Source organism: Calypte anna, chromosome 13, assembly GCF_003957555.1.
Source record: "Calypte anna isolate BGI_N300 chromosome 13, bCalAnn1_v1.p, whole genome shotgun sequence".
NCBI classification, from domain to species: Eukaryota; Metazoa; Chordata; class Aves; order Apodiformes; family Trochilidae; genus Calypte; species Calypte anna.
Window position 1 is genome coordinate 11,438,266 of NC_044259.1, and position 26,927 is coordinate 11,465,192.

Genomic DNA, 26,927 nt, shown 5'->3' on the forward strand with positions numbered 1-26,927 from the left:
AGGGTCTGTTTGGGGACCCTCCAGAGTGATGAATATGGAAAGTCATTCCCAGGTCTTAAATGAAACAAGACCTTGGCACCAAGTTCTGCTTGTCAGAGAGTTGCAGACATTTATAAATTATCTGTCATGCAGGCTGAGCCACAGCTCAAAGTTCTTTTAATTCTTGTCATCAGCTGGCAACTGCTGAATGTGATAAGGCAAAGGTTTCAGCTCAAAATGGACCAGGGAACAGGGAGGGGGAAGGAGAGAAACAGCAGACAGATACCAGGTAGGAGGTGCAGATGTTAAAGCTTTGATGCTCTCCCCTTCAGTGGAGACAAGATTAGCCATACTGCACTCAGTAATGGTATTATCCTGTAGAAAACACCAGGAGCTGCTGTTGTCCTGAATGTCACAGTGAAAACATGAACCATCAGGGTACTTGATTCTCCAGTCAGTTGCTCTGTTTGAAACCAGATTAACACCACAGAGACCAGGATTACACCTTTTGTGCTTTACAGTTGGGAGCTGCTTTTTGTATTTAAGAAAACCACCTCCTTGCTGGGGTGGGTGGCTCGTGGGTACTTGTCACAGAGCACCAGTGTGGTGTCAGCCACCTTCTACCAGTGAGGGGGAACCTGGAGGATTGATTTCCTAGTGGTATTATTGAAGGTCCATCAGTGGTAGACACTGTCAGCAACCCCTTGCCCCAAAAACTGACTGAGATGGGGTTAGAATCAAAGACCTGTGTCAAGCAGCTAGTGACTTCACTGGGTCTGAGATATCAGTCTGCAGGTATTCCTTTCCATCTCTTCATGTTTCAGGTTTTTTATCATTAAAATGAGGAGTGGGAAACAGTATTTACCCACCTCACATCATGTAGTAATTACTGCCATTGATTGGGTTTCACTGTTGTTGCTAATGTGTCCTATTAGATCTGCAACCCCAAATGCCAAAGTCTTTGAGAAGTTTTTCCTTCTTGAACCACACTGACCAAGTCAAGCTTGTCACACTTACCAGGCGTGGCACAAAGGACACTCTAATTTCACAAGGTGATGCCTTCATAAGGGGCACTCCTTACTAATAAATGCATTTATCACTCAGTGAAACACCCCTCTGCCCTTCACAAAGGATCAGAGCAAACACATTGCTTTGGGAACAGGGAAGAAACCAACACGGAGCAAAACCATTAACCTGTTCATTACAGAAAGGAGGCAGTTATCTTGATTGATTTCAGAGAAATGTTACATGCTACTTAACAGAACTGTAATGAAATAAAGCAGTATGTTCTGACAGAGAAAGCAGCACAGCATGAAGACTGGAAAGTAACAGCATTTGCACAGCTGCAGAAGGACAGAATTCACCTGCCTGTCAGGCCCAGCATGCAGCCCTCTGCTGGCTCTGCCTCCTGCTCTCATTTACTACACAACTTACAGATAGTGGGAGAAAACTCTCTTTCTTCAGGCAAGACCATCTTTCTGGCTCTCTGGGGAGAACTCCAGCTACAACAGGGACAATGCCACACCAGTCCCGATGCTCCTGGGGAAAGAAAAAATGTTATTTTAAAGAAAATATACACAGGACCCTGTGAAGTGTCAGACCTAGTCAAGACTCAGCCATTAAAAGACACCAGTGCTGCACTGAGCCCATTGCAGTAGACTCAGATGGCCTCAGGGCACATTTCCTCTCTTTACCTAGCAGTGAGTTTATACTTTAAGCAGGAAGTTGTTTGTTTCCTATTTGTTTATCCTGATGCAGTTTTCTGGATGGATGTCTCATCCACATGAAGTTTTAGCAGGCTTTGGATACTTGCTGATGGACTGTGCTGCTCTGTCACCAGCTGGCAGCAAAGCTGGAGATCTTTCCTCCTCTGAGCTTTGAATGGTTACACTTCAATTCCACTTTCCAAAACTCAATGAAATTAGAATTTTCAGTTTCAAAAGCAACCCCTTCTCCTTTATCTGCAATACAGAAGGAAGGAGAATGCTTACCCAGCCTTTTCTGTGGGGTTCATTATTTCAGACAAATGTATCACCAGGTTTCTCTTCCCCTTCATGAACTCTCTACACAGTCATTTTAACTGTGCCATTTCTCATGGCTTCCATTATTCCCATCACCTAACATAATACTTTAACACCTCATTTACCAGAAAATTTTGCAGAGATCAAATTTGAGTTTGAAATATGAAGGTCACTCCTAAGCCTTGTTAAGAATTGCATTGAAATAACTAGAATAGAGAGGTAATAGGAACCACTGCTCCTATTTTATTCTTTAGCTAAAATATAATAGATGTCCTTAAAATATTTTAGGTAATCTCTGGAAAGAAACACATGACACTTACTGTACAATATGTGCCAGTCTGACTATTGTTGAAGGGATTTGGCTGGATAGTGACTCAGAAACCAAAGCAATTCCCAAGCAGCAAGGTGGGTTCTGTTTTATAAACACAGCAAATCCCAGTGCTGTGTGTGGCTAGAGCAGTCTCATGGAAAAACTGAAATTTTTATGATTCAGGAAGATTAAATTAGAGGTTGGTATGGTAACTCCCTTGGATAAACCAAGAAGATACTTTTTGTCACCTAAATAAAATATTTAAGTTTTGGCCCTTTTCCTTCTTCGGTGATGCTGTGCTGTGAGTTACCTGTTCAATAAGAACAGGCACATTTAAGAGCCACAGTTCTGGTGCTTGGTAACCCCCAACCTCCAGAAACCTGTGTATATAATTTGAAAGTTTGAAAATGTTAACATTTCCAGGATCCCTGATGTTTGGTCTTGCAGAAAGCTCCCAAACATACCAGAATTCATCAGAAATACAAGTCCCTTTTTTTGCTTTTACACTGGAGCCGTTTTAAAAATAGTAACATCTCCACTGCAGCATTTCTGAGGGAAAAGGGGCTCCTTTATCCTTCCACAGGCAGACAGATGCTGCTTCTTTTGTCTCCAGTCCTCCAGACTGCTGCTCTCTCACGCTGCTGCAGTTATTATCAGCACAAAGACCACGGATGGGTCGGTGAAATGGGAGCTCTGGCAGAGCCACAGAGGACCCTGTTCTGAGTGGTTTTGCTCTCAAAAGGAAAGCATGACCCCAGGGTCACCACCACAGCATCCTAGCAAATCTCAGGGTGCTTTAAAATAACTTAAAAAGGACTCATCAAAGCGCTCCCTGGTGACTGCAGCTGATGCCCACCTCACTATCTTTATAGATGATTTAGATGAGGGGATTGAGTCCATCATCAGCAAATTTGCAGATGACACCAACCTGGGGGGAAGTGTGGATCAGCTGGAAGGCAGGAGGGCTCTGCAGAGGGACCTGGACAGATTGGAGAGTTGGGATGATTCCAATGGGATGAGGTTCAACAAGTGCCGGGTCCTACACTTTGGCCACAACAACCCCATGGGGAGCTCCAGGCTGGGCACAGAGTGGCAGAAAGGGACCTGGGAGTCTGGATTGCCAGGAAGCTGAACATGAGCCAGCAGTGTGCCCAGGTAGCCAAGAAGGCCAATGGCATCCTGGCCTGGATCAGGAACAGCGTGGCCAGCAGGTCCAGGGAAGGGATTCTGCCCCTGTACTCGGCCCTGGTGAGGCCACAGCTTGAGTCCTGTGTCCAGTTCTGGGCCCCTCAGCTCAGGAAGGAGACTGAGGTGCTGGAGCAGGTCCAAAGGAGGCAACTGGGCTGGTGAAGGGACTCGAGCACAGGCCCTATGAGGAGAGGCTGAGGGATCTGGGGGTGTTCAGCCTGAAGAAGAGGAGGCTCAGGGGAGACCTCATCACTCTCTACAACTCCCTGAAAGGAGGTTGGAGCCAGGGGGGGGTTGGGCTCTTTTCCCAGGCAACTCTCAGCAAGACAAGAGGGCAGGGTCTCAAGTTGTGCCAGGGGAGGTTTAGGTTGGAGATTAGAAAGAATTTCTTTATGGAGAGGGTGATCAGACATTGGAATGGGCTGCCCAGGGAAGTAGTGGATTCTCCGTGTCTGGAGATACTTAAAAAGAGACTGGATGTGGCACTCAGTGCCATGGGCTGGGAACTGCAGCAGTAGTGGAGCAAAGGTTGGACTTGATGATCTCTGAGGTCCCTTCCAACCCAGCCAGTTCTATGATTCTATGAACTCCCTGCCCGTGTCCCTCAGCATGGAGGAGCCTCACAGCAGCTCCCACTGGGGTTTCCCCACTGGGGTTTCAAGCCCTCCACTTCCACTGTGGAATTGAGCCCCTCCAAAATTCTTGGCAGATTCTTCCCTCTGGCTGCCACACTCACAGAGCTCGTGCTTCAGGGGCTGGTGTCCTGGGAGCCTCTTGGAAGCTGGTGCTGCTTGAGGGCTGGCATGGGGATGGTGTCAAATCAGGGTCAGGAAAGACCCCTAAGCCCCACAGTACCTGGATGACAAGATTGGTGTTGGCTGAACAGGAGCAGGGATGGAGCCTGGGAAGCTTTGGAGATGAGGGAGCTGGATGAAGCTGGTAATAATCTGCTACAATTTCTCATCCATTTAAGCAGACTCTGAAGTCAGCTCTTCAAAAATAAACCCTGGTACCTGCTGCAGTTCAGAGTGCCTGGATGTCTTCTGAATGTCTTCAAAGCAGCCCTTGTACCTTATCAGGGAAATCAAGAGGGATATCCCTGTGAAATCTCCATTGTTACCCTTCATTTCTTGAGGTAATGATGAATAAAATGTCCAGGGGGGGAAGAGTGCCTCTCCCCCCAGCACAGGAGGTCCTCCTTTGCAACCTTCCTCAGCCTTACAATAGCCAGTGCAGCACAGCAGCTTCCCTGTTCTTCAAAATATTATTACAACACAGATATAAAATGATTTACATGCTGTTAATATCATTTTTCTGAGATAAAGCCTCTGTCCTTGAAAGAGTCAAAATGTCCAATTTAGGAAAGAGTTCTGAGTTTCTCAGGCCACGAGCAGCAAGCACACCATGGAAACTCCTCCATCAATGATGAGGGAAATATGCCTGCTTCCTTTCACATTTTTTTCTCTTAAATCATTTTTCCAGTTGTTCCTTAGTCCTGTGAAGCCAATCACCTTTTTTTTTTTTTTTCCATGTATTTGGCTAGGTAATAATTCCAACAAAATGCTAGTGGTTGCATATTGATCCAGATAAAAACACAGAGCTTTGGAAAAGTGTTTTCACTACATGAAACCATGCAGTGTTTGACGTAGAACAGACAGTTTGCCACCAATTATTGCACATAAACACTAACAGAGCAGATGAATGACTGCAAGACTCCAGGAGAATAAATAAATGGTTGCAGATTTAATACTGGCTGTCGTATCACTGACTTGTGCATTTATTAATGACTTACTAGACATGAGGAGCCCTCATTCTGCTTCTCCAAGATCTGAGAAGACATGAAACAACGTGGTTTACACTCCTCTAAAGTTAGAAATCATGACGTAAACCAGAGAAATAGACATGAAGAGCAAAAAAAAAAAAAAAAAAAAAGTAATTTGAAAAGCATGCTAAAGCAAGAGCTGCACGATATTCCACTTTCCAGAAGGTTCAAAGGAGGAGAGTTACAGGTTGAGAGTCCTGTAGGGCAAGAAAACAATTACTTTGCCATGCAGGGAAGCTTTCATTCTTCGAGCTCAGAGGGAAATGCCCCAAAATCCCAGGAAACTGGGAGCGGCCACTGCAGGTGTCAGCGCCAGGTTTCATAGAATCATAGAATTGGCTGGGTTGGAAGGGACCTCAGAGATCATCAAGTCCAACCCTTGCTCCACTCCCACTGCAGTTCCCAGCCCATGGCACTGAGTGCCACATCCAGTCTCTTTTTAAGTATCTCCAGACACGGAGAATCCACTACTTCCCTGGGCAGCCCATTCCAATGTCTGATCACCCTCTCCATAAAGAAATTCTTTCTAATCTCCAACCTAAACCTCCCCTGGCACAACTTGAGACCCTGCCCTCTTGTCTTGCTGAGAGTTGCCTGGGAAAAGAGACCAACCCCCCCCTGGCTCCAACCTCCTTTCAGGGAGTTGTAGATAGCAATGAGGTCTCCCCTGAGCCTCCTCTTCTTCAGGCCGAACACCCCCAGCTCCCTCAGCCTCTCCTCATAGGATCTGTGCCTGAGTCCCTTCACCAGCCTGGTTGCCTCCTTTGGACCTGCTCCAGGACCTCGATCTCCTTCCTCAGCTGAGGGGCCCAGAACTGGACACAGGACTCAAGCTGTGGCCTCACCAGGGCTGAGTACAGGGGCAGAATCCCTTCCTTGGACCTGCTGGCCACGCTGTTCCTGATCCAGGCCAGGATGCCATTGGCCTCCTTGGCCACCTGGGCACACTGCTGGCTCATGTTCAGCTTCCTGTCGATTCTGTTTCCTGACAGAAGATCCCTGGGGGCTCTCGGTGCCCAGCACAGGCCTCACAGCCAGCACTGTCCATTTCTTGGCTTTTCAGCTAGATCTGAACTTCAAGTTGTTCCTTCCTGAGGGGACAGGGGCAGCGGGGCCCAGCACCTCGCTGTGCTGAGCCTCCCGGAGCCGGGGAGCAGAGCTCAGCCCCGCGGCCTCCCCGCTGCTCCGGGGAGCTGCCAGGCCTCGCTCCGCTCAGCAACAAGGGGCGACTCCTTCTGCAGAGAGGGCTCCCGAGCCGCCCGCGCCCCGCTAATTGCGCTCTAATTGCGCTCTAATAACTGCGCTCTAATTGCGCTCTGGTTGCTCAGCCCTTGCCCTGAGGTGAGCGGCTGCCAGCAGAGGCGCCGCCACCCTCGCGCACTCTGGGGAAATCTGACCCCTGCCGGCCGCCGTCCCGCCCCGCCGTCCCCGCTCCTTCCCCGTCAGGACGCGACCCGGACGCTGATTCCGCCGGCACTTCCGGGAGCGGCGGGAGGCGGCAGAGCCGCAGGGTTCGGCGCTGTCCCGCCCCGCGGTACCGGCCCGGCCCGGCCGCCGGCCCAGCATGCCGTGGCGGCCCGTCTCGCTCAGCCTCTCCCCCCGCTCCTCTCCATGCGGCTGGCCCGTAGCTCCGCCGTCGCCTCCTCCGCGCCGCCGAGCCCCGTCCGGGACGTGACCGCGGCTCGGTGCGTGTCCGGACGCTCCTCCCCGGGGCTGCCCGGTGAGTGACCCAGGCGCCAGCGCCTTTCCTCGGGGGGGCACCGGGGAGGGGCAGGTTCAGCAGGGCCGGAGGGGGCCCCGCCGCCCGCCCCGCCTCATCCCGGGCGCTGTGGCGGGTTCGGGCCCCCGGCGGTGGCTTTGGGCCTGCCCGGGGCCGGTGACCGCGTGGGGGCTGCAGCTCAGCACGGGCACCGCTGCCCTCGGTCTCCTGGGGCTTCTCGTGTCCTCCCCGCCTGGCAGCGCCGCGGGGGCTGGAGCGGGCTGGGTGTTAAGCGGGGATCCCGGGAGATCTGGGGGGGGGTAAGAGGATTACGGGGCCGCCGTCCTTATTCGGGCTCCGGCTTGGCGTTTGTGGCCGTGATGCCGTGGGGCTGGGGCTGGGTTGCCAGTCTGGGAGGTTCCAGGGGAGCTGCAGCTTGTGAGTGCAGGTGCAGCGTGTCTGCACCCACCCGGTGGTACCGAGGTCACCGTGCTAAAGGGATTTTCTTCTAAAACCAGAGAAATAGTTATTTTAATGGTTATTTAAAGTGAAACCTGCATGGCAGTGATGCTGTCAGTTTATGAAGGTGATTAAGAGCAGTCTTTGTGTGAGAAGTACCTGAGCTGGCAAGCACATAACATAAACCCTGTGTTTGTAGCAATGGAGGCTCCCTACGGTGGCACTGAGGTCACTGTGGTCAAGGAGGAGATAGAGGACACTTACACTTGTGCCTCACCAGTGCCATCTAAGAAGAAAAAGAAGTACAAAAGTACTGGCGACCATGGAGAAAAAGCTAAAAAGCCCAGGTGGGTTCTTTCTGTCTTCACTTGGCTCCTGGGCAGGGCATGGACTCAAGTTGTGCCAGGGGAGGTTTAGGTTGGATATTAGAAAGAATTTCTTTACAGAGAGGGTGATCAGACATTGGAATGGGCTGCCCAGGGAAGTAGTGGATTCTCCACCCCTGGAGGTATTTCATAAGAGACTGGATGTGGCACTCAGTGCCATGGGCTGGGAACTGCAGTGGGAGTGGATCAAGGGTTGGACTTGATGATCTCTGAGGTCCCTTCCAACCCAGCCAGTTCTGTGATTCTGTATGGGAACTTTTTTTCTTATTCCTCCTCCTCAGAATCTTTGTTTTCTTTGGATTGCCTTTAGAATTAGAACTGAATGTAATCTGCTTGTCTTTTGACCTTGAAACAAATGCCAACCTTGTAGATTTTCTTTTTCCAAAAGAGCTGTTGTGAAGTGATGTTAACATTTCTGTCTCTGGTTGTGTTTCAGATCTGCTTACCTCCTCTACTATTATGATATTTACTTGAAAGTCCAGCAAGAGCTCCCCCACCGCCCTCAATCTGAAATCAACAAAAAAATCAGTGAGAGCTGGAGGTTGCTCAGTGTGGCTGAAAAAAGCTATTACTTGGAGAAAGCCAAGCTAGAGAAAGAGGGATTGGATCCAGTAAGTTGTCTTCTTGGCATTTCTTTGCTGTGTGGCTGACACAGGACCAAGTGTAGGAGAACCATTTAACTGCAGACCCCAGTGTGTGTTTCTGCTTGGGACAGCCTGTAAAGAAGTGGTGCCAGAGCCCACAACCTCTTGCTTTTCCCTTTGTTCAGTCAAGGGACAACATTTTGAAATCCAAGAGAAATAAGTCTAGTAGCTGGTGACAGGGAAGGTTGTTATTTTTGTGTCCTGTCCTCTGGGTGATGGGTGGTGAAGGGTAAGGTACAGCCAGGGCTTAGAGGGATTCTGCTGGCTCTGCCACGTGGAGGAATTCCCAGCAAACTACTTCAGGAAAACATTTGAACTTCAGGCACTGAAGCAGCAGGATTGAGAGCTGAATCCATCCCTTTTCCCATATTTATTCCATACTGTTTTTTCCAACAGAACTCCAGGATGTCCACTCGAGCTGCAGTAGTTGCAGACATCCCAGGTTTCCGTAAGATTCTTCCTCGTGCAGATTACATCATTATCCCCAAAACCACTCTCCAGGAGGACAGGAACAGGCAGTCCCTGGAACTGTGTGTGACACAAGGCCAGGCAGCACCTGAAGGGGTGACAGCTTCCCCCAATGTCACGAGTGAGGCTGTGCAGAACCTCCTCTCTGTGGACTCCAGCCAGGTTGGCATCTCTGAGCAGTGCATCACCATCGAAGGACTGGGGGAAGACACTGCCTCCTTTGCTCAGCCTGATGCTGTGGAAGAAGTGGTCGCCTCAGAGGTTCTCTCTCACTATGTTGGGCCCTTGACAGAGCAGGTGGCTGGAGATATCCTCCTGGATGAGGCTTCTTTGGAGATAGAAGGGCAGCAGTATCAGACAGCCCGGGTGGTCATTGAGGAGACTCTAGTGAGCAGCCCTGCAGACATCTCAGGCAGCAGCATTGCAGTGGCCTCTCCCCAGGTTTCAGATGGTGTGTCCGTGGTGACAGTGGTGACTGGGAGGGTAAGTTGTTCTAGTGACACCCCTAACACATGCCATGTGCTGATATCTCTTGTGTCTGAGGGCAACTGACTGGCTGGTTTTAATTGTTTCTTGTAACGTACTTGGGAGGGTTCTACAATTGGACTACAAGGCTTTTGAGAGGAAAAAATGTTACCTCTGTGCTTCTGATGCTTTTTTCTTGGTTGCAGAGGGGTAGAAGGGAAACCTTTTAAGTTGAGGTGTTAAGGGTTATGTTGGACATAGAAAACCTGAATCTGTGAACAATTTGATTTGCTGTTTTTAATGTCAAGCTGTGACAAGTCTGGTAATGTCTAGTGTTGATCTGATAAGGCTGCTGGAAATGGTTTTTTGTTTGTTTTTGAGGAAATGATTGCTTCTCTTTCCTGCATTCTGGTCTCAGCACTCCTTAAGATACATGTTCAGTAGCAATTTTCATGAGAGGGTGGGGCACAGGCCACCATGTCTCTTGTTTTCTGCCAGTATTTTCCCTTTGATTTCATTTTAGAATACTGAAGAGAGCAGCTCCTCTGCACCTGCCACACAGTTTATTATGTTACCTTTGCCAGCTCATTCTGTTGTGGAGAACCCAGCATCAATTAAATTGGTAAGAAATCAATTTATGTTAAGGCATGGATGTGTTACTTTATGTGTGTCTTTATGATGTTAGTGTAGGAATGGTTCGATTCTGGGTCAGCTCTTAGGGATAATCCAGTTTGGAGTCACCATGTTGGGTGATACATTTGTTTTCCCTGGTTTTATGCCTTGTGTTTGTCAAAGGGGTCTCTGACTTCCTAGAGTGCCTTACAAGGATTTGGTTTTGCTCCCTTCTTCCTCAAGGAGTTTTTGGAAACTGATGGAGTTAGATAATGCTGACACAGCACATCTGGCCAACAGCTGTTTCTCTGTTGTCCTTTTCAGCATCTGTGGAGCCATCTACATCCTCTACATGACAAATCATCTTTGTCTTCATAAAATGCCACTGCCCATCCCTTTAAGGGCAAGAATCTGTGACAGGAAGATGAGAGCTGCCCAGTCTCCTGGGTGGCTGTCACTTAGGCCATGTGACAGGAGAGGGGCAGTGCCCCAAGGTGTTGAGAACACTGTAAAAAGTTGTTGTATCCTGTTGCATGAGGAATAATAGTGTTGTTTTTCTAACCTTAGCACTCCAGCCACCTGGATTCCTGTAGTCTTTGTAGGACTTCATCATGGAGTCAGCAGTGCAGCTCCTCCAGTTGTATGAGCTAGCATCAGACTCTGTCCTCTATGCTTCCTGCTGGTGGAACACAGCAGATATTTATAGCACATGGATGTGCTATATGATGTGATATATCTCCTGGTGTCTTAGGCAGAATGGAAATACCCCAGGTTTTTGTTCCTGGGTAGTGCCTACCTTAAACTGTCTCACTTTTTTAACAGCAACACTTCTAGAAAAAAAATGTCCCTGGTCAGGGAATTATGGCACAACAGCTCCCTCAGGAGTGTTTAGTATAGAATCTTGACAAGTGCTGCACTGACAAAACCTCAACGTGTTGATGCTGCTTTCCTGTAGAGATGACAGGTTCTGCTGTACTTGTCTTTCTAAATCATGCCTGATGGTGCTGCTGGTGTTACAGCAAGTTACAGTAAAGCACCAGGGAGTCCCTGACCACTGCATACAATAACATTACTGATGAAAACTGCCTCTGCCTCACCAGTGCTTGTCTTCAAATCTTGTCACCCCATAGACATGAGTCTATTAATCACATCTTGCCTCTTAAGAGAATTACTGCATCACTGTAAATGCAAAGTTAGCCTCTCTAGTAGGTCATATGCATTGTTCATGTCTGCTCTGCAGTGTGATCTAAATTCTGGTAGTAATGGAGGCTCTTGTGTAGACAGAGCATTTAGAGTTGGAGTAGTTATGGTGCTGACTCCCTCTGATCCAACTGTGTGCTGGTACATTGAAAGAAGTAATGGAGGGCTGGGGATTTTTAAAGTGTTTACAAGTAAAAAGGGAGCAGTGAGCACAGCTTAGTGTTTTCCAGCTCTCCAGAGAAGTTCTTGACACTCTTGTTTCAGACAACCACCTACACTCGCAGGGGACATGGAAATTGCAGCAATCCTGGCTGTTCCTTCACTTATGTCACCAGGCATAAGCCACCAAAATGCCCAACATGTGGCAACTTCCTGGGAAGAAAATGGATTCCAAAGGTATTTTGCTGCAGCTCAGAGATTTGGTTTATCCATTTGTTTTGTAGTAATTTATCTGTGTTTAGAGTTCTACAAACTGATGTTTCCTGTGGTCTTTCAACATTGTTTTTTCAACAGAAAAAAGGAATGATTTTCAGCTCCAGTATGATCCTTTGGGAGCTAGCTATAAAGTTATCTGGTGGAAGCTGAGGTGCTGTTGGGTGTTTTTAACTCATGGTTGTGTGCCTGATCATTCATGAGGTTCTGACCTCTGGCTGAAGGGTAATTCCCAGGTGTTGGTGGGGTTGTGAAATTTGACTTGAGTGGAAAAGTCTTTCTCTACCTTCCTACACTACTTAAATTATTGCCATCTGTAGTGACTGTGTACAGCAAAAAGCACTTTCTCCTTAGGCCTTGGCAATATCATGGTAATTAGTCAGCTCTGAACAGATGTGCCTTCATTACATCTCTGTCTGAAGCTGCACCTCAGGCACAAGTTAAAGGATGTTCTGAGTATGAAAATTTGCACTGACATTCAGTGGCTTTATGTGGATTTGTTCTGAACCTCCTTTGTTTTGTGTCCCAATACATTAAGCATTTAGGGGCAAGGAATTTTTTAGCCACCTTATGAGCTCTGTAGTGTTTGAAGTGATGGCTGCACATCCTGTGTGGCAGGGTACAAACAGAGGTGATGGCATCACAGCTTTTGTTCTGTAAACCTGCTGAAGGAGGTAGATGGTTAACTGCAAAAACTGCCAGAACATAGCATGCCTGCTCCTTTTAAACCCTAGATTGATTGGAACTGGAGGATTTTAGAGTAAGTTTTCTTTCTGGCTTTTAGTTTTGTTCTGCTCTTCTGGGAACTTGTTTGCATAGACATTTCCACTTATTTTTATAGTGTCTTGCCTTGGGAAAAACATGTACCAGCAGTTTGTTTTTTCAACAGATAATAACATCCATAGAGCTGAAACTAAATACATCCTATTGCTTAGAAATGAAAGGGACTAAGGTTATAAGATGTCTGGTTTTTAAAATTGTAGGTTTTTCATCTGAATATGAACACTGTAGAGAGCTTAGAATTAATGTTTATCAAGCCAGAAACTCAGTTCCATTCCTGATACTTACTCAGTGTTGCACTGTATTTTCTTTCACTGTAATGAAATTTCTGTATTCTTAATCTAGAAAGTAACATTTAAGTCAGCAAACCTTCCCAAGCAATGTTCTGTTTCCTGACTCTCTCAACTCCAAGCTTTTCTGAATGCACATATCCCAAAGGTACAAGTGCTCTCTCCCTTTGGCTCCTCAATAGTGTGGAAGAACAGGGAGCCTCAGAGAGCTGTGAAAAGGGGAGTGTAGGAGGTGGGTCCTTGCTACAGAGGGTGGTGGGTGAGTTTGTGATGTTGATGCTAATGGTGATACTTGAGGGTGTTGAAAACTGGTTCTTTGAAGTAAACAGAATCCAAAAATACTACATGAAGGGCCAGAAGGCCAGATGAAATGTTAACAGGGACTTTGCTGTCGTAGGAGATGATGTCTTTCTGCTCTCGTAAAGTTCACTGCTTAAACACTGAAGGATTTTTCTGTTTTGATCCAGCATTAAATAAGCCTCAGCAGACCAGGCATATGTGAGGGAACTAACTTATCTGTGGAAGCCTAAAGCTCTGAAATGTGACTCTCTCTTTGTTTCTAGGAAAAGCAACCAAAAAGCAAATCTGAGCCAAATTCAGGCACCTCTCTCAAAACTCCAGCAGCTAAAAGAGGTCAGCAGTCAGTGTTCCCAGAGCCAGCAGCTCTTAGTGAGAGCACCTCCAAGTCTGCCCTGGAAAGCTCTGAAGCTGTCAGCCAGCTGCTGAACGCTGTGCCTGGAGGGCAAATGAGGGAGATAGAGTGGGAGGAAGTGATTGTCTCTGAGGCTCACTTTCTGGCAAACAATGTGCTTGCTGAAGACAGGGGCAGTGCTGTTGGAGTGGTGCTGGGACAAGAGAGCCAACAAGGGCAAGGAGACTCTTCCTCCGAGCAGGCAGAAAAAGACACTGTAGGGCTGGAGGTGCCACCATCTTCTGAGGGGTCAAGTCCAAATACCTCTGCAAAAAAGCCAGTGGGGTGAGTCAGTTTTCTGTGTATTTATGGGAATGTGTGATGCTGTTATGTGCTGATAGGACTGATACAAGAAATTGAAGGCTGTTGGCAGTGCTTCCTGTAAGATCTGTCTTGTCTACTGTCTGCTTTCTGCCCATTCTGGGTTGTTCCTTTGAAATTGTTGTCTGTGTTGTCCCCTTATTTTTTTAAGGGACACTTAAACTGTAGTCCCAGAGCAGATGTATCCTTAGTGCTATTTCTATTTCTCCTTTCTGCTGCAATAGCTGTGATTATTGTATTAATAAAGCACAGTTCAGACGAGAAGAAAACTGAGGGAGAATCCATAGAATTTTTTTTTCCAGTTGTAGCTCTTGTCTTTCAGAATTGATTCTTCAGCTGCTGCACACAAAGGACAAGAAGCAAAGAGTAAACCAAGACCCAAGCCCTCCTTGCTGGCTGCAGCAAGGCCTATGCGAGCAATCCTGCCTGCACCAGCCAGCGTGGGGAGAGAAGCCAGCACTGAGCAGCCTAGCAACAGACAGGCCTTTGTCAATACTGGTAAAAGCAGTACTTCTGGTGTGGTTGTCTTTCCTCACCACGTTGAAGTGGTCTCTGACAAATAATCATGGAATCGACTGGGTTGGAAGGGACCTCAGAGATCATCAAGTTCAACCCTTGCTCCACTCCCACTGCAGTTCCCAGCCCATGGCACTGAGTGCCACATCCAGTCTCTTTTGAAATATCTCCAGGGATGGAGAATCCACTACTTCCCTGGGCAGCCCATTCCAAGGTCTGATCACCCTCTCCATAAAGAAATTCTTTCTAATCTCCAACCTAAACCTCCCCTGGCACAACTTGAGACCCTGCCCTCTTGTCTTGCTGAGAGTTGCCTGGGAAAAGAGCCCAACCCCCCCCCTGGCTCCAACCTCCTTTCAGGGAGTTGTAGAGAGTGACGAGGTCTCCCCTGAGCCTCCTCTTCTCCAGGCTGAACACCCCCAGCTGCCTCAGCCTCTCTTCATAGGATATTTGCTTAAGTTCCTTCACCAGCTTAGTTGACCTCCTTTGGACCTGCTCCAGGACCTCGATATCCTTCCTAAGGTATAATAATAAGATATAATAAGATATGTCTGAAGGGAAATAGTGACCTACACTAGGAAAAACAGTCTCTCTCTCTCTCTCTCTCTCTCTGAGAGTGCAGTGAAACACCTGCTGGGGTCATTTCAAGTTCAGAGGGAAAATCTGGCATGACTGTGGTGACATTTACCAAAGATGTCAGAATGAAACAGGACCTCTTTTCTCATATCTAACCTGCTGCTTTCTTTCCTTCCCTGAAGACAAGCATTCCCCTGTGAGAACATCAGGCTTGAAGCCCAGTACACTGAAACAATTGGGCCAGTCGGTTCTGCAGCCGCCGGGTGCTGAGGAGCGCAAGGTACCTGTGGTTTGTTCTTCAGATGCACAGCATTCTCCAGGGGATGGGCTGTTTGGTTTCTTTCCAGATGAGATACAAACTGAGTGGTAAGATACAGAAAGCAAAAATGTAGCAGCCTTATGCTGAGGAGATCTGTGACGGAGAGTTTTTATGAGATGGTTCAGAAGCAGTGTGCATGGTTGATGGCTGAGTGTAGGAATTAAACAGAGAGATGCTGTTGGACAATCCTTCTGTTGGCTGCTTTGAGAACCTCCCAGCTGCTTCCAGAAGATGTTCTGAGGAACTGTTAGTACTTTGATAACCTGGCATGCACTAGTGAGTGCTGTGCCTTTCACCTGTGAAGTGTGACTGGGTATGCCAAGACTCTGGAATACTTGTGTTTGAATTGTATGCAAAACAACGTGTTGTAGTTCTCTGATATTAAATGAATGTTAAATTTGGACATAAAAAATGCTAATTAGGTGTTGCTTATAGGGTGTACGTGTTCAGTAGTAGGTGTCTCATGGGTGTTTTTTCTGCTTTCAATCTCTAGCAGCTCCGCAGTGCTTTGACCAGCAGGGCATCTCAGGTTAAAGTAGTGGAGGTCAAACCAGACATATTCCCTTCCTACAAGTACAGCTGCACCCTAACTCTGGTGAGAGTTTTTCAGATGGTCTGACTTACACCATGGAAAGTGTCATCTCTGGGATGACACAAATCTGTTACTTTCGTAATACTGATTTGCAGAAGTGTATCTCATGCTTAATGTGAAACAGTCTGTACTTTGTATGTCTGGGGTGACTGTACTTTCTTGCACTCATACTTGGGACCTTGCCAAGAACTGCATTTTTCTTCACCTCTTAAGGTAATCCCCATCCCCTAAGTTCAGCAGGGAGTGGTTTCTGACTGAGTTTAATGTGTGTTTGTGTTCAGTGGAACTGGCACCAAAATTGTTGAGGGCAAGTTAAAATATTCTGTGCAAAGTGACAAAGCCTGCTAGTTTAGAGACAAAGTGTTACAAAGTGGTGAAAAGGCACATTATATTTAAGCAGACTTCTCTAGAACCTTCCTGGCATCAAAAAGTCAAGGTCAGCAAACATCTTTTTTGTGTTATTCAGGATCTGGGATTGGCAACATCACGTGGCAGAGGGAAATGCAAGAACCCTTCTTGCAGTTATGTGTACACAAACAGGCACAAGCCACGAATCTGTCCAAGCTGTGGATATAATCTTGCCAAAGACAGAGCTGAGAAAACAGCAAAATCCCTGGTAAGGTTTGAAATAGTCTCATTAAATGGCTCTTGTGGGTGGGCAAGGAGGTTCACAAGTACCAGTGGGATCATGTTAATTTGTTTCATTATGGTAAGTTTTTCTGAGTAATGTCCTATTGCAAATACCTGTGATGATGTTTGTGCTGTCCAGCTCCTGCAACACTGGTGCTTCAGGCTGAGAGTGAGAGCAGTGCACTCAGCTCTACCACTGGATGTCTCTGCAGCTTAAAAATACTCTAGGATGTGTCAGTACATGCTGGGGAAATCACCCCTGAAGTCATGTTTGTTGAGTCAGCTTTGCTGAACTTCAGACTTCGCCAAGAAACTCCTGAGTATGCTTTTGCCTTGGGACCAGTTTGTGGCCAATGTCAGTTTAGTTTGTACATGTTTTATTTGAGCTTCCTATTTTTAGAGGTTTGTATTGCAACGTTACTTCCAGCCTGAATTTATTTCTGGTTTTAGTGGGGTTTTTTTTCTGTTGTAAAAAGATGTTTTTCAGTAGTCTGCTCTTCTATGTGGATGTAAATAATGAATTTTTCTTTTTTTTTTTCCTTGGAATGTTTTTACATTTGAAATTTCAAAGAGTAGCTTTTTTCATAAAGAATTGTTAGGTTTTTAAAAAAAATAAAATTAAAAAAAGGAGCTATTCTTTGCTGAAATGCTCACTCAGCATCTAGAGAGACTGCGTTATAGCCTGTGTGGTAATGTGACCCTTCCACTTGCTTTTTTTTATTTTGAAGAACATAACTTTGTGTAGTGTTCTTAAAACAAAACAAGCTGAAATGGCCTGTGTGAAACTCCTGCATAAGCAGCTATGTAGGGAACAGCAGTGTGCTTAGCTCAGCTTGCATTTTGAAAGGCATGTGGCTTGTCTCTATTTAGTTCTTTCTTGTTTTCTGTTTCTAGATGTGTTTACTGTTCCTATCACACAGTTCATTATTGTCTCTGGGATTTGGACTGATGATTTATCTCATTGCTACACTAGACAGAAAACCAGGTTGAAATGGTGGCAGAAGAGTTTAAGTGATTGAACAGATTTAGCCTATTGGTGTTCTCATTGTTCCTCTGAGCCCCATTTGTACTCTTGTGCTTTTTGTCTTGAGAGTATTAAGTCTGCTGGGTGTTTGTGTCTAAAGACTGTAGCTGATCAATTGTAATTGATCAGTGTATTCTGTACTTCACAGCCCCTAGTTCTCATTTAACTTCTGGAGAGGTATGCAGACTGCTGTGGCTGGCTGAGGATGTTATACAGGAGACTGTGCTCGATAACTGATGGAGAAAGGCAGTAATGACTGCCAGGATTTTCCAAGTATTTATATACCTGTTGGTGATTGTCCTTACCCTCTTGCTCCACCATCTCTGCACTTACACTCCAGTTTACTGCTGAATCTTTGGCCTTGTGGTATTTCAGGAGTTCTGAGAGGCTGAGCTGTAATAAAATATTTTTGGTAAAGTAACTTAGGCTTGAGACTGCTGTCCAAGCTCAATGATTGAGCAGTGGAGAAGTCAAATCTGGGTACAAAGGTTACTGTGTTTTTGTTACCTTTTATGACCTCTTCAAGCTTCTTAGTATTTCATCCCTCATGCTTGGCTTACTTAATATATGAATATTCAACTTGCTTTCCAGGAGGTCAGTCCAGGCCAGCCTGATGTGCTGAACACCAGCAAGCCCCTAACCCCATCCCAGAAGGAGATCCAGCACCAGTCCACCCTGCAGCTGCTGCGCAAGGTGGTGCAGATCCCAGAGAACGAGTCGGAATTGGCCGAGGTCTTCACGCTCATCCATGAACTCAACAGCTCACGGCTCATCCTGTCCAACGTGAGTGAGGAGACAGTCACCATAGAGCAGACCTCCTGGTCAAACTACTATGAGTCTCCATCTACGCAGTGCCTCCTCTGTAACAGCCCATTGTTCAAAGGGGGACAGAAGTAAGATTCAGTTTTAGACTTGTGACTTTCAACCTCGCGCCGATGTTGTGTTACAGCCCCGCCTGGAATGATGTTCTCTTGAGTCCCTCTTTCTTAGGTGATGAAGTTGGTGTGACACTGAATAAGTTACCTGTGTGTGGCAAAGGTTCAGCTGGTTTGCCATAAGCTCTTTCTGTTTCTCCAGTTTGTCAGTTACCGTTTCCATACAGCAGGATTGCTTGATCAAAGGGTGACTGCCAAGGCTAGATGTAATTGAATCTTTTCCTTAGTCATCCCTTCTTTGTTTTCCAGGGTGACGTTTTGAGGCTGATAGAAGTAAAATTGTGGGATTATAGATGTACATTATGTGATTTCCCTTTTCTCTCTCTTTGTGTTTTCAGTAGTTCCTATGTGTATCTTTTTGCTTATGACATTTTTATTCTTTTCATGGCTTAGCGTGGGCTTGTGTGAATCCTTTTTTGGAACAAATATCCAAATAGAAACATGAAGGACTTTCAGCAATTGCCTGTGTATAGGCTAGATTGCCTTAACTAGATCTGTGTGAAAGCCCATAGGTTACCTTCTCACTATGTCTGTCAAATGTCCTTCTGCTGCTGAAATCCTGAAGTGAAACACTTCCCACAGCAAAATGTTGAGTGTTTGTTTCATGAACAGAAAAGATATTCTTGATACCAATTAAGGATGTTTGCTTTGCTCAGGCTAGTACTAATTGAGATTTTTCCAGCAGAGATAGTTTTTTAAACCCAGTAATTTTTACAGAACAGTGAGATGCTGTAGTGTTGTTTAAAGAATGTGAGTAGTGCCTTGGCTCTTCCCAGGGAATCCCTTTTAAAATGTAGGGGGTTTGTTTGTTTTTCTCTGGTATGAAATGATGACAACTGACTTAGACATACTGATGAACTGATCTAATTAGAACACTTTAAGTTACTGCAGGACTGGGCTTAACTGTCAGTCATCCTTTTTGTTTTCTGTTACAGTTCCCTTGCTGGTCCTCAGGAGTGCTGGCTGCTGACAGCTAATAGATTACAGGTGGTTACAGCTCAGGTCAAGGTGTGCTTGAACCTCCAGTGTCTGGCCCTCCACAGCTTCACTGATATTTACACAGGTAGGAAAAATGTAAGCACACCAAATTACAGCATGACTACAGTCTAAACCCTTCAGAAGCCTTTCAACTGTATCAAGGCATTGTCTTTGAACAGAAAAGCCTATTCCTTGCCTCAGTGTATTAAACTTTAATTATTTTTGACTTATTATACCTCTTCTGCAAGTAAATCCGTATTTGAGAAAAACAATTATAAATGCTTTGATGAGGAAAGGTGTCCCTTGCTTCACTGGTGTGGTTCTCTGTGTAAGTGGTGGATGTTGAGTTCTGCAAGGCAACCCCTGAGGTCACAGTCAGACTTCTCTGCAGCATGCAGTGAGCACTGACTGACAAGACTCAGGTGGCAGTCACTGTGGCCTCCTGCAAGGCAGCGTGGAGCTGAGGAGATGGATTGGCTGCTGTTCCTTGTAGCTATTTAAATTTAAAGGCAAGTCTGTGAAAGGAGCTCATCTTGCTAATGTGCTAAGGGAGCAGTCCAGCAGAACTATCCATCTGTTTCCATTATCCTCTGAGCCTTACTTGTATGAGTGGTTTGTGTATCAGTAAGGAATATATTTCTTAGCACATAACCCTACGGACAATAACTGTCTTGTTTTTAACTGCAGGCCTTTTCAATGTGGGTAACAAGTTGCTGGTGAGCTTGGATCTTCTGTTTGCAATCCGGGACCACATTAAACTTGGAGAGGATCCCAGAGTGGCTGTTGGCAATATCCTCGACTCTGTTCAGGAGCAAACTGGTGAGTTTTCCTTGATTTTAACCATGACACACCAAACTCTGACCTTCAAATGGTAAAACTTTCCTCTCCTGCTGCTCTGTGTTCTTATTAAATCACCTCCTACACCCAACCTCTGTGACCAGGTCTTTGTAACAATTCTCTGGAAGACAGGTTGGTTTTTTTTTCCCCGAGTCCTACTCAGAGCTCTTCTACCTCTCCACTGACTTTAAGAAGTGAAAGCTGTAACACTGGAACATTTTCTTTTCAGAAAAAAGCTTGAGCCCTGATGAGAGGGCTCAGCTCCAGGAACTGCTGTGCAATGGCTACTGGGCCTTTGAATGCCTGACAGTCCGGGATTACAACGATATGATCTGTGGAATATGTGGCATTGCCCCCAAGGTGGAGATAGCCCAAAGGAATGTGGCAAATGTCTTGGCACTGAAAAATATAGAGGTGGGCTTTTCACAAACTTCACATCCTGTTTGTGTTCAAAGCAGATCATAATGGCTTTTGCTGACTCTGGGCTTCATAATGCATGATAATTACATGAGGCTTTTGTGAGCAGTTTTCTGCTGATGCTTGGCAAGAGGATGTGGCTGCAGTGGTGATGCCTGCACTTCCTCTTAGAGGTGTTGATATATGGTTTGGGGTAAACAAGATCCTTGGTTCCTGGACCACAGCTTTGGTCCAGCAGCCTTTGACAGTAGGGACCTGAATGAATGTTACTGAACTTATCTCTCTTTTTTTGACACAATGGCATTCTTATCTTTTTTTTCCTCAATAGGAGTTTTCTTGAGGTCCTGTCTTCTCTATAGAGAAAAAAAGCCCTCCTAGTAGTGTCTGGCACATCTGGATTTTATGTCAAATGGTTTTGCCTCTCACCCAAGGGAAAGTGATAGTGGGCAACTCTAGGAGCCCAGAGTCATCTTATTATATTTTGGCTGAGCAGTCTCCTAGGCAGTCCTCATGCTTTGAGTGAGGCTGACACAAAAATATCAAATTAACTGTGATTTGTATTTGACTTGTCTGCTTCTTGCTTTTTCTAGTTTACTTGGCCAGAGTTCTTGCCATCAAGTGAGGTGAATGTAGAAGACTTTTGGTCAACGATGGAGACAGAGGTGATTGAGCAGGTGGCATTTCCTTCCAGCATTCCCATCACAAAGTTTGATGCCTCTATTGTTGCTCCTTTCTTCCCTCCACTGATGAGAGGAGCAATGGTGATCAACACTGAGAAGGACAAGAACCTGGATGCACAGGCAGTGCCAGGTAACTGCTGAGGTTGTGCTTATCAAGGGAGTTCTTTACCTGGTGGTGACTCCAGTCTTCTGGTGATGTTTAGAATTGAGAATTGGTGATTTCATCATTCTTTAAATGTCACATCTGCTGAGAGAAGGCAGGAGTGCAGGGGTCAGCTCAGCTGTTTCAGGATACTTAGCAGCTTGAGCTTTGGTCTGCCCAGTGAAGCTTGAATGCACTGGTGAATGCACACCTCTTGGTACACCTGAGACATGGGGAACATGGAGATTGAGGTATGGTCTGATTGCAGAGGGATGCATGCACAGCCTGACTGCTGGTCAGTATTTGTTTCATGGTAGATTGATACTTGCACTGTGAAAGCTGCAGGCAGGACTTGGTACCTCAATATCACAATCTCAGGAAAGGGTTGAATACGTTTTTAACAGAACTTGAAAAAAGACTTGGAGGTGGATGTGTTAGTCCTGATGGGTGTTGTCAACATTCAGTATATCCATGGCATTTGGCTGCATGTAACAAGAAACTATGAAATAGATAACCTCAGATGCATGAGAGATGAATTTATTTAGCACCTGGTTCCCTTAACAGTTTAGGTATCAGTTATAAATAAGAAAACTGTCATTTTAAGCTTAACAAGTATCTGAGTTGGCTTTGCAGCCAGGGCTGCAGCTGGTTTAGGGTTGAGCTGCAGAAGGGCTAAATGGGCTTTCATAGAGGTGGAGCTCTAGAGGCAGAAGGAGGGAGGAGATGTGAAGGGTATGATGCTCAATCCTAAGGCTGCAGTCACATTTTTCTGCATTCTTCTGTCACTTGTTTATACAGAAATCACTCCAGTTATTTAAAGGTTGCAAACAACAAGATGGACAAGTGCTCATGGAGTCTGCAGCTCTGTAGTGCACAGGCTGGTGACCTCATTAGCAAAGGGTTTGGGGGAAGTGTGGGCTGTGATGAGCTTATGGAAATAGGACTGTTCACAGCTTTCTCTTGCTGGCAGGTTGTTGTGCAATCTCTGCTTTTGTAGTCTCCAGAAGTAATTATTTTGACTTCCCTTGCTGAGAATGAGAGCTGAGACTTGTTTCCTCTCCGTGCAGGCAATGGGAGTGCCTTGGTGAGGCTCCTTCTGGAAGAAAACTTGAGGCTTGAGCTGATAAGCTCTTACAGTGAGGAGGAGCTGCAGAGCTTTCTGACAAAGTGCAGCATCCCCTGGGAGGCTTCAGATACAAAGGTAATGGCTTGTTTGCCCACATAGAAGCCTGCAGGAGTGGAGCTGTTCTTCACTGCCTTTCCCTCATTCACACACACAATCTTAGATAATTAACTTCTCATCTGCCTGCACTAGGGGCAGGGGTGGGTTAGAAGTGAGTGCCTGCAGATTATAGGATAACTTTACACATGGTGAAATAAATTGAACCCTTGTGGGCTAGAAGAAAGGAAGCCTGTAATTACCTCGTCACAGACTCAGCATCGTGTAATTACTTGTCATCCTCACAGTGCTGTGTGGGGGATTAGGAAGTTGTTGGTTGAAGTGCAAATTAGGATTTGGGAGACCTTGCCTGCAGCCTTCTCTGTCTCATCAGCCACTTGCAGACTTTCTCTGGGGCCTCTCTTTTCTAGGACCAGCTGTGCTACTCCCTCCTGGCTCTATATGACTTTGTGCAGAATGGGACGAGTGTCACACAAGTCTCTGCTCACCACACAGGAGGGAAAATCTACAAAGTGTGTCCACACCAGGTAAGACAGGCTGGAGTCAGCAATGCTTTTTCTTACCTTCCTATTCACTGTTACCTGAGTTACCAGTGTGGAGCTCACTCCTTCAGTAAATGGAAGCAAGGAAATGGGCCTCTCTGAGCCTTGGGAATGAAACATTGCCTGGGGGAGCTTGGAGCAGTCCTGCAGGAGGTGTCAAGGTTGACTGTTGATCTGAAGTCTGGTTTTGATGTTGCTGCTGAGATGGAGTTTAAAACCACCTCTTTATCACAAGATAAAGTGCATGTGTAGGAGAAGGACCAGAGTATCTGTAGAGAAAGCAACTGTCTGGTTACTGTATTGTCTGAAATACCTGAAAGATAGTTTATTTTTTTAAGACTATTCATATTTTTCCCATAGTTTTATTACACAGGTTGATATTTTTCTTTTCAGGTTGTGTGTGGCTCCAAGTACATAGTAAGAGGAGAAAATGCCCGGGATCATGTGGACTTGTTGGTTTCTTCTCGTCACTGGCCTCCAGTGTATGTTGTTGATACAGCTTCTTCAGTGGCACTGTGTGCAGACATCTGCTGTCCTGGCCTGACTTCCCAAATGTGGGGGAAGAACCAGGGCTGCTTCTCTGACCCCATGGATCCTCCAATGGTGAGTTATGTCCACCTTTGCACTCTACTATGCCAGGTCAATGTGGAAATGTTTCACATGAAATTTAAAATTTAAAAGAAAAATTAAAAAATGAGATATTTGTAACCTTTGTTATGCCTGAAGACTGACCTGGTGAGTGTCTTCTAACTCACAGCTGTGCCAGTGCACAGCTTCTGAGCACAGTGGAAGGCATTACATGTTACTTAGCTAATGCCTTATGTTCATGCTCCTTAACAGGAGGAGCTGTGTTGGAAGTGCATTGTAACACTTCACATCATAAACTTTGGAGCACGTCACTTATTTTGACACAGCAACTTGTTTCTCTCAAACTACTGCTATAACTTGAGAAATGTGAGAGGAAGAAGGTTGCTAATGCCTTGGGATTATCTCTGAGGGCAGATGAGTAAGGAGGGAGTGTCCAGAACCACCTTTGTGGCACTGAGGAGAAGCCTGAATTAGTTAGCCCTGCCTCTCTCCTGGGTTGTGGTGCTGGTGGGAGTTCAGCAGTCTGGTAGTTTTATGTTGTTGTTCTTAGCTGTGGAAAAATCACTTCTTGTTCTACCTGGTGCACATCTCCCTCTCTCTCTCCCAGTATGTGTCCTGCCCTGAGCTGCTAGACCAGCACTACAGCTTAGACATGACTGTGGCTGAGCACTCTATTCAGCACCCAGTCACCAAATCAGCAGCACGCCGGATCGTCCACGCGGGTTCGGAGCAGGACGGGCAGCGAGACCCAACAGCTCCGCACCACTGCATCTCCCTGTGCCGAGAGCTGGAGCCTTACAGCCCCATCATTGCTGCCATCAGTGACAGCAAAACCAGCACCATCCGCCAGAGGCCCATCACCTTCGAGAACGCCACGCACTATTACCTCTACAACAGGCTCGTGGACTTCCTCACCAGCAGAGAAATTGTCAACAGGCAGATCCAGGAGATCGTGCAGAGCTGCCAGCCCGGGGAGGTGGTGATCCGCGATGCGCTGTACCGGCTGAGAGTGGCAGAGATTAAAACAGAGACAGAAGAGGGGGAAGAGGGAAGGCAGGAGGATGACACGGGTTGCTGAGTAACAGAACAGTGTTGGTTTCTCTCTCTGGTCATGTGGATGAGTGGGCTAGGCCGTCTTCTGCAAGGTTTGGGCAGCTGTCTGGCTGGAGAGATTGTTTTTTACAGGTTGGAAGTGTGATGCTAGTGGCTTTGACTGCTGTAAATGACCAAAGAGCTGTGTGCTTCCAGAGTGTCACTACAGATGCTGCAAGCATGGGTCTGTCACCCCCTTTGTGCAGGCTGTGACTGCCTCCCCAGGTGTGCGAGAGACCCCCTGTTCAGCAGTGTGGATTGTTGCCCTCCTTGCAGCTGGTGGGTGGAGAAGGGAGAGGTGTTTCTGGGAGTGGGGTGTACACATGGTCAAGCGCACAGGTTTTCTATTTTTGAATCTTGCTTGCTGACTTCTTTGTGCATATTGGTGGCAGGGCTGGGGGTGTGGGAGCAGGCGTGAAAGGCAGACAGCTAAGATTTCCACAAAAATGTTCTGAATAGATTCGTTTAGGACACTGTCACCTGCTTGGAAATCTTGCAGAGCTCTCATGTGCATTGGCTGCAAAGCTGCTTTAGTCGAGGAGGAGCTGTGCAGCTTCAATTTGCTGTATCTGGGGAGCCTCCCTGGGGGCTGCACTCCTGGGTCCAGGATTGTGGGTGCTTTGGCTGCAGAAAGTTTCTAGAATTGTCCCTTCACATAAGCACTAATATTGTAGAAGTTGAAGCATACAGTGAGTGAAAAGTGTCCTCCAAGTTAAGAATTGACAAGGTGAGCCCCATGGCTATATGAGCATTGTGTGAGGTGGTGGCTGTGGAAAGGGGAAGGACACTCCTGGTGTTCTGTCCTCCTGGTCACTGGTTTGGTGGCTTTTTTTTTAGCAGTTCCATTCTGTTAGAGCACTTGAGTTTCTGCTGTCCTGCCCTTACAGCAGAATCACAAAGTCTGTCTGTGGGACCAAGGAGAAATGATGAATGCAGGGTTTGGTGTTCCCCCCTCAGAGGAGGGAATACAGCTGAGAGCTGCATCCATCTGGGGTATCTCAGCATTCTGCCTGGTGGCATTTGCCGTGCTCATGCCCACTCAGTAGGGTGTGGGTTAGAGAAGTTTCACACTGCCCAGGCTGCTTTATCATCTCTTTGAGAGGAGTCAGGCTGAGACCTCTGGATGCAGAACAGAGGCTGTGGGTGCAGAGCTGTGTGTGTTGCCTGCTGCCAGCTCCCTTTTGCTATTGCTGGTGATGAAGGTGTTTGGGTGTTTGCTGTGACCTGCAGAGGAAGGAGGGGGATGCTGGGCTGCCATCCAGGGAGTTTATTTTGTCTGGGTGAGCAGTGGGGAAGATCCAGAGGCTTGTGGTGTGGTTGAACACTCCCTTCTGTGAAGGGGAATCTATTGAGTACCATACTGTTAATGTATTCTCAGCAAATGCAGTAATTATGGCTTGGGGTTTTTCTGTTAAGAACATTAACTTATTATAAGAGACATTAGTGACTTTTTTCAGTCAGTTATAAAATTTAATAAATTATCTCCAATTTTTGGGGTGAAACTGTGGCCAAGAGACTTATTTTCTATGTACAGGACCTGGAGGACTGCAGTGGGAAAGGGCACAAACACTGTATGCACTTACACCCCAGGTCCAGTCTGCACTGCCCTGCTGGTGGGGACGAGCTTGGTGTTGGAGAGGAGCAGCTCAAGAATTTGCTTGGGCCACCTCACCAGAGCATCACATAAAAATGAACATAGCTAAGTGGCAAGAAAGCATCTTCTGCAATTGGGCAGCTACCCGCTTTTGTTCTGCCTTTCCCTGAACACAGCAGCTCTTGAGGTGAATTTCATAGGAGAATCTGCTGCAAGTGACAGTAATTTCTCTTCAGGATGTCTAACTGCCTGGGCTGGAGCTGCTGCTGCATCTAAGCCATTCTGCTGCAGTAAGCTTGAGTCACTGGTCACCAGGTCCCCTCTGTCCTTGTCATTGCACTGCCTTTCTTCACACACCTGTCTCAAACACAGGGGCTGTTATATCATCACAATTTAAATTGCTCCCCCATTATATCCATGCATGGTGACTACTTAATTTGTCCCTGCTAGAACAGGACAGTTAAAGTGCTATAAAACCTTGCTTTTAATAAGGTTTGGGGTTTTTTTGCATTATACAA

General features: G+C 46.5%; 1 protein-coding gene across 3 annotated transcripts; it reads left to right on the forward strand.

The window, feature by feature from the left end:
- The first annotated feature begins 6,763 nt into the window (after positions 1–6,763).
- HMGXB3 (HMG-box containing 3) lies at positions 6,764–26,314 on the forward strand. Of its 3 annotated transcripts, none has more exons than XM_030459147.1 (20): positions 6,764–7,040; positions 7,678–7,825; positions 8,301–8,475; positions 8,905–9,459; positions 9,965–10,063; positions 11,518–11,649; positions 13,319–13,731; positions 14,090–14,265; positions 15,042–15,139; positions 15,672–15,773; positions 16,237–16,386; positions 18,016–18,317; positions 19,295–19,422; positions 20,025–20,156; positions 20,404–20,588; positions 21,182–21,401; positions 22,481–22,614; positions 23,004–23,120; positions 23,529–23,738; positions 24,331–26,312. In XM_030459147.1, the coding sequence occupies exons 1-20, from the start codon at positions 6,932–6,934 to the stop codon at positions 24,799–24,801; spliced, it is 4,056 nt and encodes a 1,351-aa protein (XP_030315007.1). In that variant the 5' UTR covers positions 6,764–6,931; the 3' UTR covers positions 24,802–26,312. The 3 variants fall into 3 exon arrangements, with proteins under 3 accessions (XP_030315007.1, XP_030315009.1, XP_030315008.1); XM_030459148.1 differs by having other exon boundaries at positions 6,856–7,040; positions 15,675–15,773; positions 24,331–24,801; XM_030459149.1 differs by lacking the exon at positions 15,672–15,773 and having other exon boundaries at positions 6,799–7,040; positions 24,331–26,314.
- The last annotated feature ends 613 nt before the right edge of the window (positions 26,315–26,927 follow it).

Coding starts and splice junctions, on each gene's coding strand:
- HMGXB3 (XM_030459147.1), top strand. CDS start 6,932: ATGCGGCTGGCCCGTAGCTCCGCCGTCGCCTCCTCCGCGCCGCCGAGC. Junction 7,826..8,300: donor GAAAAAGCTAAAAAGCCCAG/GTGGGTTCTTTC, acceptor GTTGTGTTTCAG/ATCTGCTTACCTCCTCTACT. Junction 15,140..15,671: donor CGGGTGCTGAGGAGCGCAAG/GTACCTGTGGTT, acceptor TTCAATCTCTAG/CAGCTCCGCAGTGCTTTGAC.